General features: G+C 37.4%; 1 protein-coding gene across 1 annotated transcript in view; it reads left to right on the top strand.

The window, feature by feature from the left end:
- rpa1 (replication protein A1) overlaps window positions 1–12636 on the top strand; it is a 45226-nt gene that overhangs the window by 23773 nt on the left and 8817 nt on the right. The window contains exon 14 of the mRNA XM_051666135.1: window positions 11997–12173. Within this exon, the coding sequence (XP_051522095.1) occupies window positions 11997–12173 (177 nt within the window). The remainder of the gene's footprint in view (window positions 1–11996; window positions 12174–12636) is intronic.

Below are 12636 nucleotides of genomic sequence, written 5' to 3'. Positions count from 1 at the left end.
TGAAAATCATGAAACATTTTCCATAGCAGTTATAACATACACTATAGACCAGGGGCTAACTATGGCACTCATGTCATCATTGGCATGTGAAGGGGTAATCACTGGCACGTGACAGCAAGAGAGAGAAACTAGTATTTTACTTATATGTCCCTCATCCGCATGCCAATCTACCTTTTGATGTAATTCTTCCTTATAATCATGCAGCGTGTTTTATGTGGTTATGATCGGAGTGGAAAGCTAAACACTATTAAAGTGTGACAAGACTGCCCTATTCAGCGTACGAGCATTCCCATGACCAACGCAATTGCTTATCACAAGCCGCTGACACTGATGCGCAGATCAGTTCAGGCAGCGCTTGTTAACGCATCTGCTTTGCGTCTGCTGCTGTGCGTTTGAGCGGATGACATCCTTTTTTTTAATTCTTTTTTTATTTATTTGTTGCTTTTTACTTTCAAAACAACACTTGATGTAAGAAGATACACAATGTTTGATATATCCAACCCAGAATACATGTTACTTAAACCGCAATGACTCTCAAACTAAAACTACATTATTAAGGGAAAAGAACAAACGCTTACAGTGCGGTTCAAAAGTCTGATTCAAAATGAAACCTGGAAAATTTAATTTCAGGATTTTTTTTTTTTTTATTACATAAAATGAATTAAAAAAAAAATTACGATTCCACACAATTTTTATCCCACTAATCAAATAAGCAAATTTGTGGTAATTAACTGTTAACTCCTTTTGTACATAAGGTCTGATTTCCTTCCATTGAAGCACTCATAATGCTCTATGGAACATTCACAAATCAAGCTGGATAACATGGATCAACAGGTTTTGGCAAATTTTACACTTAAACTGTTATGTTGATAATATAATTTATGAAAAATAAGCTGTATTAAATTAGAAGCAACCAACAGAAGAATTTTCAAAAGTGAATTTAAAATTTTGAAAAACATTTACACATTGACAAAAATTTACCTAAAAATGTGCTTTATGTGGTAACAAATATTAACTGGTTTAAATCAAGTGAAAGGTTAATCAGCACAGTGATTAGAATAAAAATGTGCATTGGCATTTCATGTCAAAAAGGTTGCCGACCCCTGCTCCAGACTCCGACATGGGCTGTATCAAATACACTATGGCTAAGCAACTAGATAAAAACAGCACATATATTAGAAATTTAATAATTAAAGGGTCTTCATTTTCTGCTGAACAAAAACAAAGATTTGTAGAAGAAAATATCAGCTCAAAAAGCACATAAAGACAGCATAAAAGTAATCCACATGACTGCAGTGGTTAAATCCATGTCTTCAGAAGCAATATGAATATTTAAGTACTTTTATTACTATAAATCTACTTTCACACACCCCTCATATGCACCTTCATGAGAGTTCTTCTGTTCTTTGGCGATTTGCATTCTTCGTTGCATATCGCCGCCTACTGGGCGGTTGTGCAAATATGATTTATTTATTCTTTGCTTTATCCCTCCCTTTTTTTTCTTCCTCCTCCCTGCCCAGTTTGTGGCAATATGGATGAAGAATGCAAATCTAAAAAAAAAAGAACTGTTCTCTTGTGAACGCACATAGGAAGGGCTGGTTAAAGTTTAGATTTATAGAAAAAAAGCACTTCAATTGATCTGTTTCTCACACACCTATCATATTGCTTCTTAAAAAAAATATGGATTTAACCACTGGAGTCGTATGTATTACTTTTATGCTGCCTTTATGTGCTTTTTGGACCTTCAGAATTCTGGAATCAGTACCTTGAATGCTCTAAGTTGCTTTGGATATAAGTGTCTGCCAAATGCATAAATGTAAATTAGACATTAAAGGTGCTGTAAGCGATTTTAGCCATTCTACTTCAAGACTGAGCCGTTGGATTAGCCACACCCCCTTTTCCTAAACCCCAAATTCCAAAGATACCAAAATTAGCTTTATTGACAGCAGAAACGGTTGTTAAAAACAACAGTAGTAAAATAAAACCCTCAACTAACAACTGTTATAAACAACATGGCATAAAAATGCATTATACCTCAGTAATTTGCTGCAATTGCAGTACTATGAGAATGCGCTACTTTCCATGAAAAAAATCGCTTACAGCACCTTTAAGGGAAAGTGAGTTGTGAAGCAAGTTCTGCTTGGTGCAGGCTTTAATCATATTTTTAGTGGGGGGGGTTTTTTGTTTTGTGTACATTTTTTAAAATCCTTTTTGTCTTATCACTTGTGTCAGGTAGGTAATACGTTTACATAAACTCGGCGCAGGGGGATTTACAATATTATCGGATATTGCAATATTTTTTTTAAATAGAAATATTTTCACCCTATTTTTTTCATATCGTCCAACCCTACCTACCACTGCATATTCCACTGAAGGATACCAATGTGAGAAACCTGTTAGTGAATATAGTATGTAGAAAAATTGCTGCACGCAGCAAAGTGCTGTTGCTCATTTCATATGCAAAGAGGGAATTTACATTAAGGCACCCCAGAGAGAGGATGGAAAATGGTCATTTAAAACTAAATTATATCTGTTTTTGTTACAAAAAAATTTACATTAAGGTCAAATGAAATAATATAAAAAGTATATGACCCCATTAAGTTACTCTAATACGCCTTGAGGAGCATCATCTTGTCAAAGGTCTCTGCGTGTCTCTTCATCTGATAAGTTGTAATCAGTCGGTCTTGTGTGACACGTGTCCTAAAACCAAAGACAGAGGGAAACAGTAATTTAACCACACTGTTACAGCTCTCCCTATTCATTAATCACACAATATAATGCCCAAAGTGTGTGCTTAAGCATTACTTGCATTCAGCACTGAGATAAAAAATTGGAGATTAGCAGGACTTCATTTACTGAGCCTATTAATCAAGAGATTATACTACAGATAAAATGCATAATAAATCTGCTCTTTTCTGCTGTTTTTTCCATCACGTATGTGGCAGTATTCTCTATTGAAGGAGCAATACCCAAAGTGTGTGCTTAAGCATTACTCACATTCAGCACTGAGATTAAAAATTTAGATTAGCAGGACTTCATTTACTGAGCCTATTAATCAAGAGATTATACTACAGATAAAATGCATAATAAATCTGCCACTTTCTGCTGGTTTTTCCATCACGTATGTGGCAGTATTCTCTATTGAAGGAGCAACAGAGTCCAGCAGTTAATAAAACTCATGTTTCGCGGACTGTATCAATTGTATGCATTTTGTTGTGATACTGAAACCTACTGTTACTTATTGCCATTTTGAAGGTCTTTGTTTCCAGAGATTTAATTTTTTATAGCTGACAAAGAGTTTTACTTAACAGGCCATTTTTATTTAGGCTTGAGGGATGGGAGTTGAGAATCTGTGTTCGGATGGCAATATTAAAGAGGGGATATCCAGAGAAAAGAAAAATGACAAGCTTATCACGTGGAGTACGATGAATTGAGGAGGGGGTTGCAGAGAGACTGCTGAATGAAGCCTCACAATATCACAAGAGAGAATGAAAAATGAGAGGACTGTTTTTATACAAGTTGGACATCAATTATTAAAGCAGAAAGAAAACTGGACTTCCCGTTTTCTCAGCATTGTAAATCTTTGAAGTATGTTTGCCAGAAGGTGTGATTTAGCACAGGGACACGGACTGTTGCATTGCACACTGCAGTTGAACGCTGTATCATCCAGGGGGGGCAAGAATTGGCTGGTAAGCAGGTCCCTGGTAGCCCTTGCTTGTAGATGCAGGAACTACACCCTCCGGTGCTTAAAGGTATAGTTCACCCAAAATGAAAATTCTATCATTTACTCGCCCTAAAGTAAATTTTGTAATTGCAAGCAAAGTCCATACCGTAGAAATCAAAGCATCTAGAATGCCAATTGGCATGAAACAGGTCCCTGAAAATGGTCCTGGGTTTATTGCCTTGGATGTTAAATCTCTCAATTCAGGTATTCTCTGTGCATTTCTAATTAAAAGCCAATAGAGATTCTTAGTGTCATTATTAAGGTGTAAGTTGTGCAGATTGCTGCTTAAGTAGCACATAGACTATGTAATGTTGTACCTGTTCTTGTCTCAGCACTGATAAGAAAAGACCAATCAGTTATGTGTGATTACTTGATAAGGATATTTTCGATTTTTAGGATAAAAAGTATATTTCTCCATTTTTGAGAAATTGTGGAGCAGATTTGAATGTGACATCCTCATTATTTTCTCACCCTTGCGTCACTCCAATCCCTTATGACTTTCTCATGTGGAACATGAAAAGAGACATAAAAAAATAATAATGTATGTACAGGGCATTTTGACAATGAAAGTAATATGGTTACTTCGAGCTGTCAAGCTCCAAAAAGGACAAAAAATACCCCCCCCCCCCCCCCCCCCCAAAAAAAAAACCCTTAAAAGTTTAAGAGTGGATAACACTTACATATTGTTCTTTTCATTGCACAAATCATTTGTTATCTCCCATATACAGCACAAAGCAATATGGCAACTATGTCTATAACTTTTAACCTCATTGGATCTTGTGATCTAAAATCATGACATGAGTCATGTTGCGATTATTTTGAAAAATATTGTGATTTTGCAATTTGTACTGTGATATGATAAACAGAAACTAGTAAGTGATTCTTTTTGACAAATTCATGTTCTACTGCCAATAAAAAAACTTAGGCTGCTCTTTGAGGGTTCACACTTGTGTCCTGTTAAAAATAAATAAACTTGGACCTTTTTCTCTTCAGCCAGAAACAAACAAATAAATAAAACAGTAAAACAGAGCAAAATACTCATACTCCCATTGTACCTGTCCACTGTGTACCTGTTTTTGTCCACTTTGTGATAGGGTCTCAGCTTGACATGAGGTCAGGCCACTAAAAGCTTACAGCCAGTTGTAATTAAGTGTGCTCTTCACAAAAAAGTTTGTGTCCCAGTTTTCTGTCCCATAGTGCCATGTTAGCATAATTATACTCCTGGTCAAAAATGCCCTACTATACAGTGCCTAGGTAAGTTCTGGCACAGCCAAACACAACCCTAACTCATGTAAAAGAACAAGATAATTTGTCAACCACAGTGATAGGCAACTTTAAAAAATATAAAATATAGAATATAAAAAAATATTCTGCTTTTCACCCTCTGCCAGGACCCATTAATCAAGGAAGAGAATGTGAATTATGTAGGTATTTACTGAATTAATTATTGCATTTCAGAGTAGCGGAAACTTTGAGGGGTTTTTGTGTGTCTAAGTGAAATGACAGTAATTTATAGGGATATTACACCTTATTGAATGGCAAGCCTTTTTTCTCTGAGCTTTCTGTCATTGTCGTTCACAGTTCCCTGGAGGCTTTTTATTTCTTTGAAGTGACATGGAATATCAATTCTGCCCCTTCTAGAAGTTAATTGGGGTCAAATTCTCGAAGCAAAACAACTGAGTGGTCAGCAGTAAACCTGCGAGGAGAGAAATCAATTACAGCAGTAACACGTTTTGCCATTTGTTTTTGTTTTTGTTACTCATTTCCTTAGAAAATGTGGGGTTAAGACTTTGCCAGAGGCTCCGTGTAGATTATGGTCTAAAGAGAGATGAAAATCTACTGAGCCCAGTGCCCTTTTTTTGCTTTTCATTAAAGAGTCAATTTTACAGCACAAATATGAATCAACACCTAATTTTCTAAGGCAGACATTTTTTAAGCTCACCTGTAGGTCGTTGCAAAGAACAATCTCATCTTAGTGCACTTATCAGCATACTGTAACTAGGGCAAACATTTATAATTGTGTGTGTTTCTCTCTGTGTGTGTGTGTGTGTCTGTGTAGTAGTAGGGGTGGGGAAAATAGTTTTTTTTTTTTTTTAAAAGATGCATGCAATTCTTTAAATGATTTTGGATCAGTCCACAAAAATGTATAATCAGAATTTTAAATCATTAATTCTGTTTATTAAAAAGCATATGCAGGACAAAACATTACGGATGCAGCTAAGCGGTGACAATGCAGCAAAATTGGCACAAAGGGGTGCCTACAGCCTTTGAGTTTTTTTTTTTTTTTTTTTTTTTTTTTTTAAAGTAAAAATTGCTTCAGTTTTTTTTTTTTTAAGAAGGACCATATGAAGAAAATTTTTTTCTAAATTTAATTTTTTCCCAAATTCCAAGTTTTTTTTTTTTTCTGTATTCCATGTTTTAATGTTCCACGTTCAGTTCAATTTCATCATCAATGTTGTGTCTAATCAAATAAATCCAAACTTTAATCAAATGAAAAGAGAAAAATTACAACATACCTTTGCAAATTTTTTTTATCAAATGAAGAACTTTTGTAAAGATCCTCACAACATAATCCAAAACACTACATTGTTTTTTTTGTTTTGTTTTTTTTTTGGTCAAATAAAGTGCTGCACAACAGCGCATCACATTATAAAACCTTTATTCAGTACTTGCTTGTGAGATATGGGTTCAACATAATAATAATAATAAAATACATTTTAATAAATACTATTAATATAGTTGTCGCAGTTTCTTAATTCCACGTGCCTTATTTTTAAGTGATCTTTTATTTTGATGTGAAGACTTATGGTTTTGTTTTGACAGTTGTTTCTCACTTTCAGATAAGACAGTTATATGGTCCAGTATGATTATTGAAGTGCAAAAAACTGTGATTTAATTATATAAATGTATAGTCTGCAGGTGCTCTGCATGTCACATCGAAGTAGTGTTACATCATCTACTACAATAAACAGCGCACGAAGCTCCTAAAATGTGGCGTTTTGAGTGTGAGCTGCTTCACACATTAACTTTGCAGTTAATGTACATGCAGACTGTATTTTTATGAATATATTTATTAAATCAAATCTCATCCATTTGTGGTTTAAAAATATCACAATTTTAATTTGATTAATTGTCCGTTTCAGTGTAAAATGAGTATCAGAACATGCGCTCAAATATCAGTCAGATAGCGTGCGGGGACCGTATTGAGTTTGTGCTCGGTACTGCAGAAACACTGGTATCATTACATCTTTATTTTTATTTTTTGTTTAGTATTTAGACTTGGTACCGAAGTACCTGTACTTTTGACATCACTACTAGGTTGTAGTTGTTAACATTAACCACAGTAGATAACATGAACTAACAATGAACAATACATTTTCAGCATTTATTAATCTTGGTTAATTTTATAGTTTCAACATACTCATATTTTTTTAATTAAGTTGTATACATAAACTTTAATATTTATGAACTAACAATGAATGATTGTATTTCTATAAATTAATCTGTGAACGCTCTCTAGTGCTTGACACACGCAGAGTGCTAGATGGCGCTATAGGAAGTGTAATCAAGCTTGAAATCATTATCACATTTTTAATGTACAGTGAAAAAGGAGTTATATTTTGGTCTGTTCTCACCCAAAACATTGATTAAACCACTGGTGTCTGATAGATGGTTTATGCTGACTATCTGCTTTTTGGAGCTTCAAAGGCCTGATCACAGTTCACTTGCATTGTATGGACATACAGAGTTGAGATATTCTTCTAAAAATCTTTGTATTCTGCAGAAGAAAGTCATACACTTGTGGGATGGTATGAGGATTAGTAAATGTAACTAATAGAACCTTATTGTAGTGTTACCACTTAATTTTACAACATCTTAAACAGTGTTCTCCATCATGAACTCTATATTTAAAGGGAATACTTGTATTTATTCAGGAATCTCAATTGCAGGACTCATTGTATCATGTGCTGAAAAGTTGATCCAACTTGTGCACATCCACAGAAAACAACAAAGTTTAATGTCCCTTTAATCCAGCATTCCAGCATTTAATTTACATGAAATGAGAGCTGTAGAGCTGCCTCAGATATAAGTTTAATATACCTGCTTATTCTGTTATTATTGGCGGGTCAGTGTCGACACTCTTTTATGCAGAATCTTTGCTCAGAAATTTGCAACAATCCACCTAAATGTGCCAAAGATTTGCACCTCTATGATGTTGACAAATTGAAATGCATCAAGAATTGGATCGGGAATCCCAGAATCAAACCAAATCGTGACTGTTCAATAAAAATCCCCACCGCTAGTGTGTTGGAGAGGTTTGGTTTTTTGCATGTCTCCAGAGCACTTGTGAAGAGCAGTTGTCAGAGCACAGGCACGCTCATACCAGCTTGTGTGACCGCTCTTTCACCCTGTAATCTGCAGTCTTTCACTTCTCTCTCCTCTGTGTGTGATGTGTGTAAAACAGTAAGGTGCCCTTAGCTGACACCACAAAACATTTCGTTACTCCCTTTTTACTCTTCTAATGCCCCATACACACAACTTTCAATTTAACCCTTCTCTTGCTTGCTAGATCAGTGGTTCTCAACCTTTTTTTGATGAACGCCCCCTACTTCATTCCATTTTTGTAATTATAGACGCATATAAAAACAATAAATACAAAACATAAATATTTGTAAGTTGTAACGAAGTTTAATTGTATTCCCTCACTCCCCTAATGTAGCCTATGATAAATTTAATAGAGCTGAAGTAGTGATATGATATTTATTATCAATCTATTTCTGCCTAAAGTATAGTTAGTGTTACTATAGTAAATTCAAGGGTGGTGATGTAGAATTCTGTGCCAAATTCAAATGGTTTCCGCTTCTCGCTCCTTTTACATTTATTAATTTGGCAGAAACATAAGCGAATCATCTTAAGGAGACAGTGGTACGAAAAGTGCCATATTACAAAGTTTCACTAGCAACAGAATAGCATTCAAAACAGATTAAAGTGCAACAAGGAATCTTTTTTTATTTTTATTTTTTTAGTGACTGGTTAAGTGCTCATGGAAAAGATGTGTTTTCAGCCGTTTTTTGAAGACAGAAGTTGAGTCAGCTTCACGGAAGGAGTTGGGAAGGTCATTCCACCAATGTGGTATGATGAAGCCGAAAGTCCGGGAAAGTGTTTTTGTGCCTCTTTGTGTTGGTACAACACGGCGACGTTCCCTAGCCGACCGCAGGCTTCTAGTGGGCGCATAGCTCTGCAGAAATTATTTTAGGTATGCTGGAGCAGACCCAGTGACCGTTTTGTATGCCAGCATCAGAGCCTTGAATTTGATACATGCATCAACAGGCAGCCAGTGAAGAGAGACAAGGAGTGGTGTAACATGCGCTCTCTTTGGTTGATTAAAGACCAGACGTGCTGCTGCATTCTGGATCATTTGCAGGGGTCTAATTGCACATGCAGGAAGGCCTGCAATGAGAGTGTTACAGTAGTCCAGTCTAGTTATGTCAAGTGACTGAACAAGAAGTTGTGTGTCATGTTCAGAGAGGAGGGGGTCTTCCTGATATTCTAGAGTGTAAATCTACATGATCTTGCGGTCTTTGAGATGTGGTCTGTGAAATGTAGTTTGTTATCGATGGTCACCCCTAGATTTCTGACTGTTTTGGAAGGCGTTACTGTAGTTGCTCCCAGCTGCATGATGTTGTGTTCAACAGCAGGGTTGGCTGGAAAGACAAGGAGTTCGGTCTTGGCTGGGTTAAGTTGCAGGTGGTGTTCCTTCATCCAGGCCGAGATGTCTGCCAGGCAGGCAGAGATTCGAGCAGTCACTGTGGTGTCGTTGGGCTGGAAAGACAAGTAGAGTTGCGTGGCATCAGCGTAGCAGTGGTAATAGAAACCATGTGCCTGAATGATGGGTCCCAGTGATGTTGTGTATATAGTGAAGAGAAGTGGTCCAAGCACTGAACCTTGAGGTACCCCAGTAAGTAGCTGATGTGGCTTGGACACCTCTCCTTTGCAGGCAACCTTGAAGGACCTACCTGAGAGAGAGGAATTAAACCAGTCAAGCACAGTTCCTGTGATGCCCAGCGAATAGAGGGTGGAGAGTAAGATCTGATGGTTGACTGTGTTGAAGGCAGCAGAAAGGTCCAGAAGAATCAGGACAGATGATCTGGATTCAGATTTTGCCCGTCTCAGCGACTAAGTGACAGAGAGCAGGGCAGTCTCAGTGGAGTGTCCACTTTTGAAGCCTGACTTATTGTCATCCAGCAGCTTGTTCTGTGAGAGGTAGGCAGAGATTTGATTGAAAACTGCCCTTTCAAGTGTTTTTGCCATGAATGGGATGAGAGAGACTGGTCCGTAATGTTCTATTTGTGTGGGGTTAAGTGCGGGTTTCTTCAGCAGCGGGGTTACTCGAGCCTGCTTAAATGTAGTGGGAAAAGTGCCTGTAAGTAGAGATGTGTTAATTATGTGTGTGAGTGCAGGTAGGACAGACGTAGAGATGGTCTGGAGAAGGTGGGAAGGAATGTAATGATCATAAAGTAGTGATCAGAGACATATAAGGAGTAACAAGAATATTTGAGCTGGTACAGTTACGTGTAAAAATGAGGTCCAGCTGGTTGCCCGATCTATGAGTTGCTGTGGTGCTTAGTCTTTCCAAGTCAAATGAGGCCAGAAGAGCATTCAGTTCAGTGGCCTGGGGCTTGTCTTGGTGTATGTTGAAATCACCAAGAACCATAAGTGGCTTACCATCCTCTGGGAAGGAGGACAGCAGGACATCCAACTCCTCGAAAGTTTGCCAGCTGACCTGGAGGGCGATGGATGACAACATGTATTTTTGTGGGTTGCATTGTAGTAATAGCATGGAATTCAAAAGTAGTATGGCATGGAATTCAAAAGTAGTATTGTTACATAGAGAAGAGTGTGGTGAAAAAGTCCAGTTGTTATGAATGAGCAAACCTGTTCCCCCACCCCACCCTGTGTCGAGGGGTGTGAGAGAAGTTATTGGAGAGAGCAGCAGGTGTTGCTGTATCCTCTGGACGTATCTATGTTTCTGTCAGTGCCAGGATGCTGAGGGTGGACTGTGTGGCAAAGGCTGGAATGAAGTCAGCTTTGTTCACAGCTGACTGGCAGTTCCAGAGTCCCACTGAGAAAGAGAGTGGAGCAGGTGCTGAAGTGCAAAGTGGGCGTAGGTTGTGTGGGTTGCGTTTTGTCTTGCATCTATATCGTGTAAACGGTCTGTAACAGATAACAGGAATGTGCTTGAAGGCATAAGTTATTCATGAAGTAGACATGTTAGTATGTACAAGGAAAATAAGAAAAGAGATAAAATTAAAAGATACTTAATTGCTGTGGTGAGTGCCGCCTTGTCAGTGTCCTTGCTCGGTGGACTCGCACAGGTAGACTCGCTGGTCTTTAAACAAGTAGGTCTTCACACGAGGGCTACCACTTCCGATATAGTTCAAGTATAGATAAACGTTTTAATACAAAGAGGAACACAATCACAATAGATGTGATAATTATGACTGATAAACACCCCCCATTTGTAACCTAACGCCCCCCCCTCTACTGATTTGCTCTCAGAGCCTCCTGGCATCGTTTGAACACCCCTCGTTGAGAACCCCTGTGCTAAATGGTGCTGTAACTGTGCAGAATAAGTCAGAGTATCTAAGTGTCTTTTTTTTTTTATTTTTTTTTTTACTGCAGCTCCAGTCAGTATCTTTTTCTTTTTTTTTTCTTCTTCCCTTTGTCTCTCTGCATACATTTAGCACAGAGCCTTTGACCTCCCCTCCAGGTGCTTTACGGCTGCTGCTTTCCCTTCAGTTACAGCCCTGTTCAGAAGCTTTCTTTATGTTTATGCATATTTATACTTTGCATATCCCACTTTTAAATGAATAAGTGCAAGTTTTAGTTTTTCATTTGTGTTTGGCCTATTTTAGAAAGAGGTTCCACTTGGTTTTTCTTTTTAAATCCCTGTATATCATATTATATAAACACTACATTTATATTCTAAGATCTTAAAGGGATTTATACCATGGAACTGGTAGTTAGATGAACAGTACCAATCAGAAGTTTGGACATATCTTGCTAATCTTAAAGATCTAAAAATCCTAAAAATGCTTTCATGATTGAGAAACAAACATTCAGTCAAGTTTGTCCAAACGTTATAAGTTTTAATCGAATAAGCTTTGTGTTCCAGATACGGTACTAATGTCTCCATTTAATCTTAATCTACTGAATATATTTCCCCTTGAGTCTCCCATTATTAATTTCAACACTTGTCTTCACTTCCCAGGCTGATTATTTCTCTTGTGTCGCCACCATAGTCTACATTCGTAAAGAGAATTGCTTGTATCAGGCGTGTCCCAGTAAAGACTGCAACAAGAAGGTGGTGGACCAGCAAAATGGCATGTACCGCTGTGAGAAATGTGACAAAGAGTTCCCCGACTTCAAATATCGGCTCATGCTTTCGGTAAGCCTCTCACTCTTGTTTCTCTTTCCCCTTCTGAAATACTAATTTGAGTTCCATGTCAGTTTTCTCTGGCTTTCCTGTCTCCTTCTGTACACCTACCTGTTCTTCTCTTCCAATCTTCGGCGTTTCACACGTGACTTCCAATCTTCTCTTCTAATCTCTTCAGTGTCATTATCTGTTTCCTGTGACTATATTTTTGTCATTCACACCTACTGCTCAGCTGTACCTACCTCTCCTCTACCTCTTTTAATAGGAAATAAAATGTCCAATTGGGACCGGTCAGGATGGTCGCATAATTATCCACCAAATTTAAGATCATCTAAACTTTTTTGTGACACATTTTTAAGACTACCACTGAGTTAAAAATAGCTAAACTTATAAAAATAAAAAAAAAAATGTCTTAAGATCTCTGCATTCTGTTCTGTTCCATCCAGCTGGTAATAAACTCAAGCATGTCATATTT

Source organism: Myxocyprinus asiaticus, chromosome 31, assembly GCF_019703515.2.
Source record: "Myxocyprinus asiaticus isolate MX2 ecotype Aquarium Trade chromosome 31, UBuf_Myxa_2, whole genome shotgun sequence".
Lineage (NCBI taxonomy): Eukaryota > Metazoa > Chordata > Actinopteri > Cypriniformes > Catostomidae > Myxocyprinus > Myxocyprinus asiaticus.
Note: the sequence above shows the minus strand (reverse complement) of the source record. Positions and strands in the feature narration are given on the sequence as shown.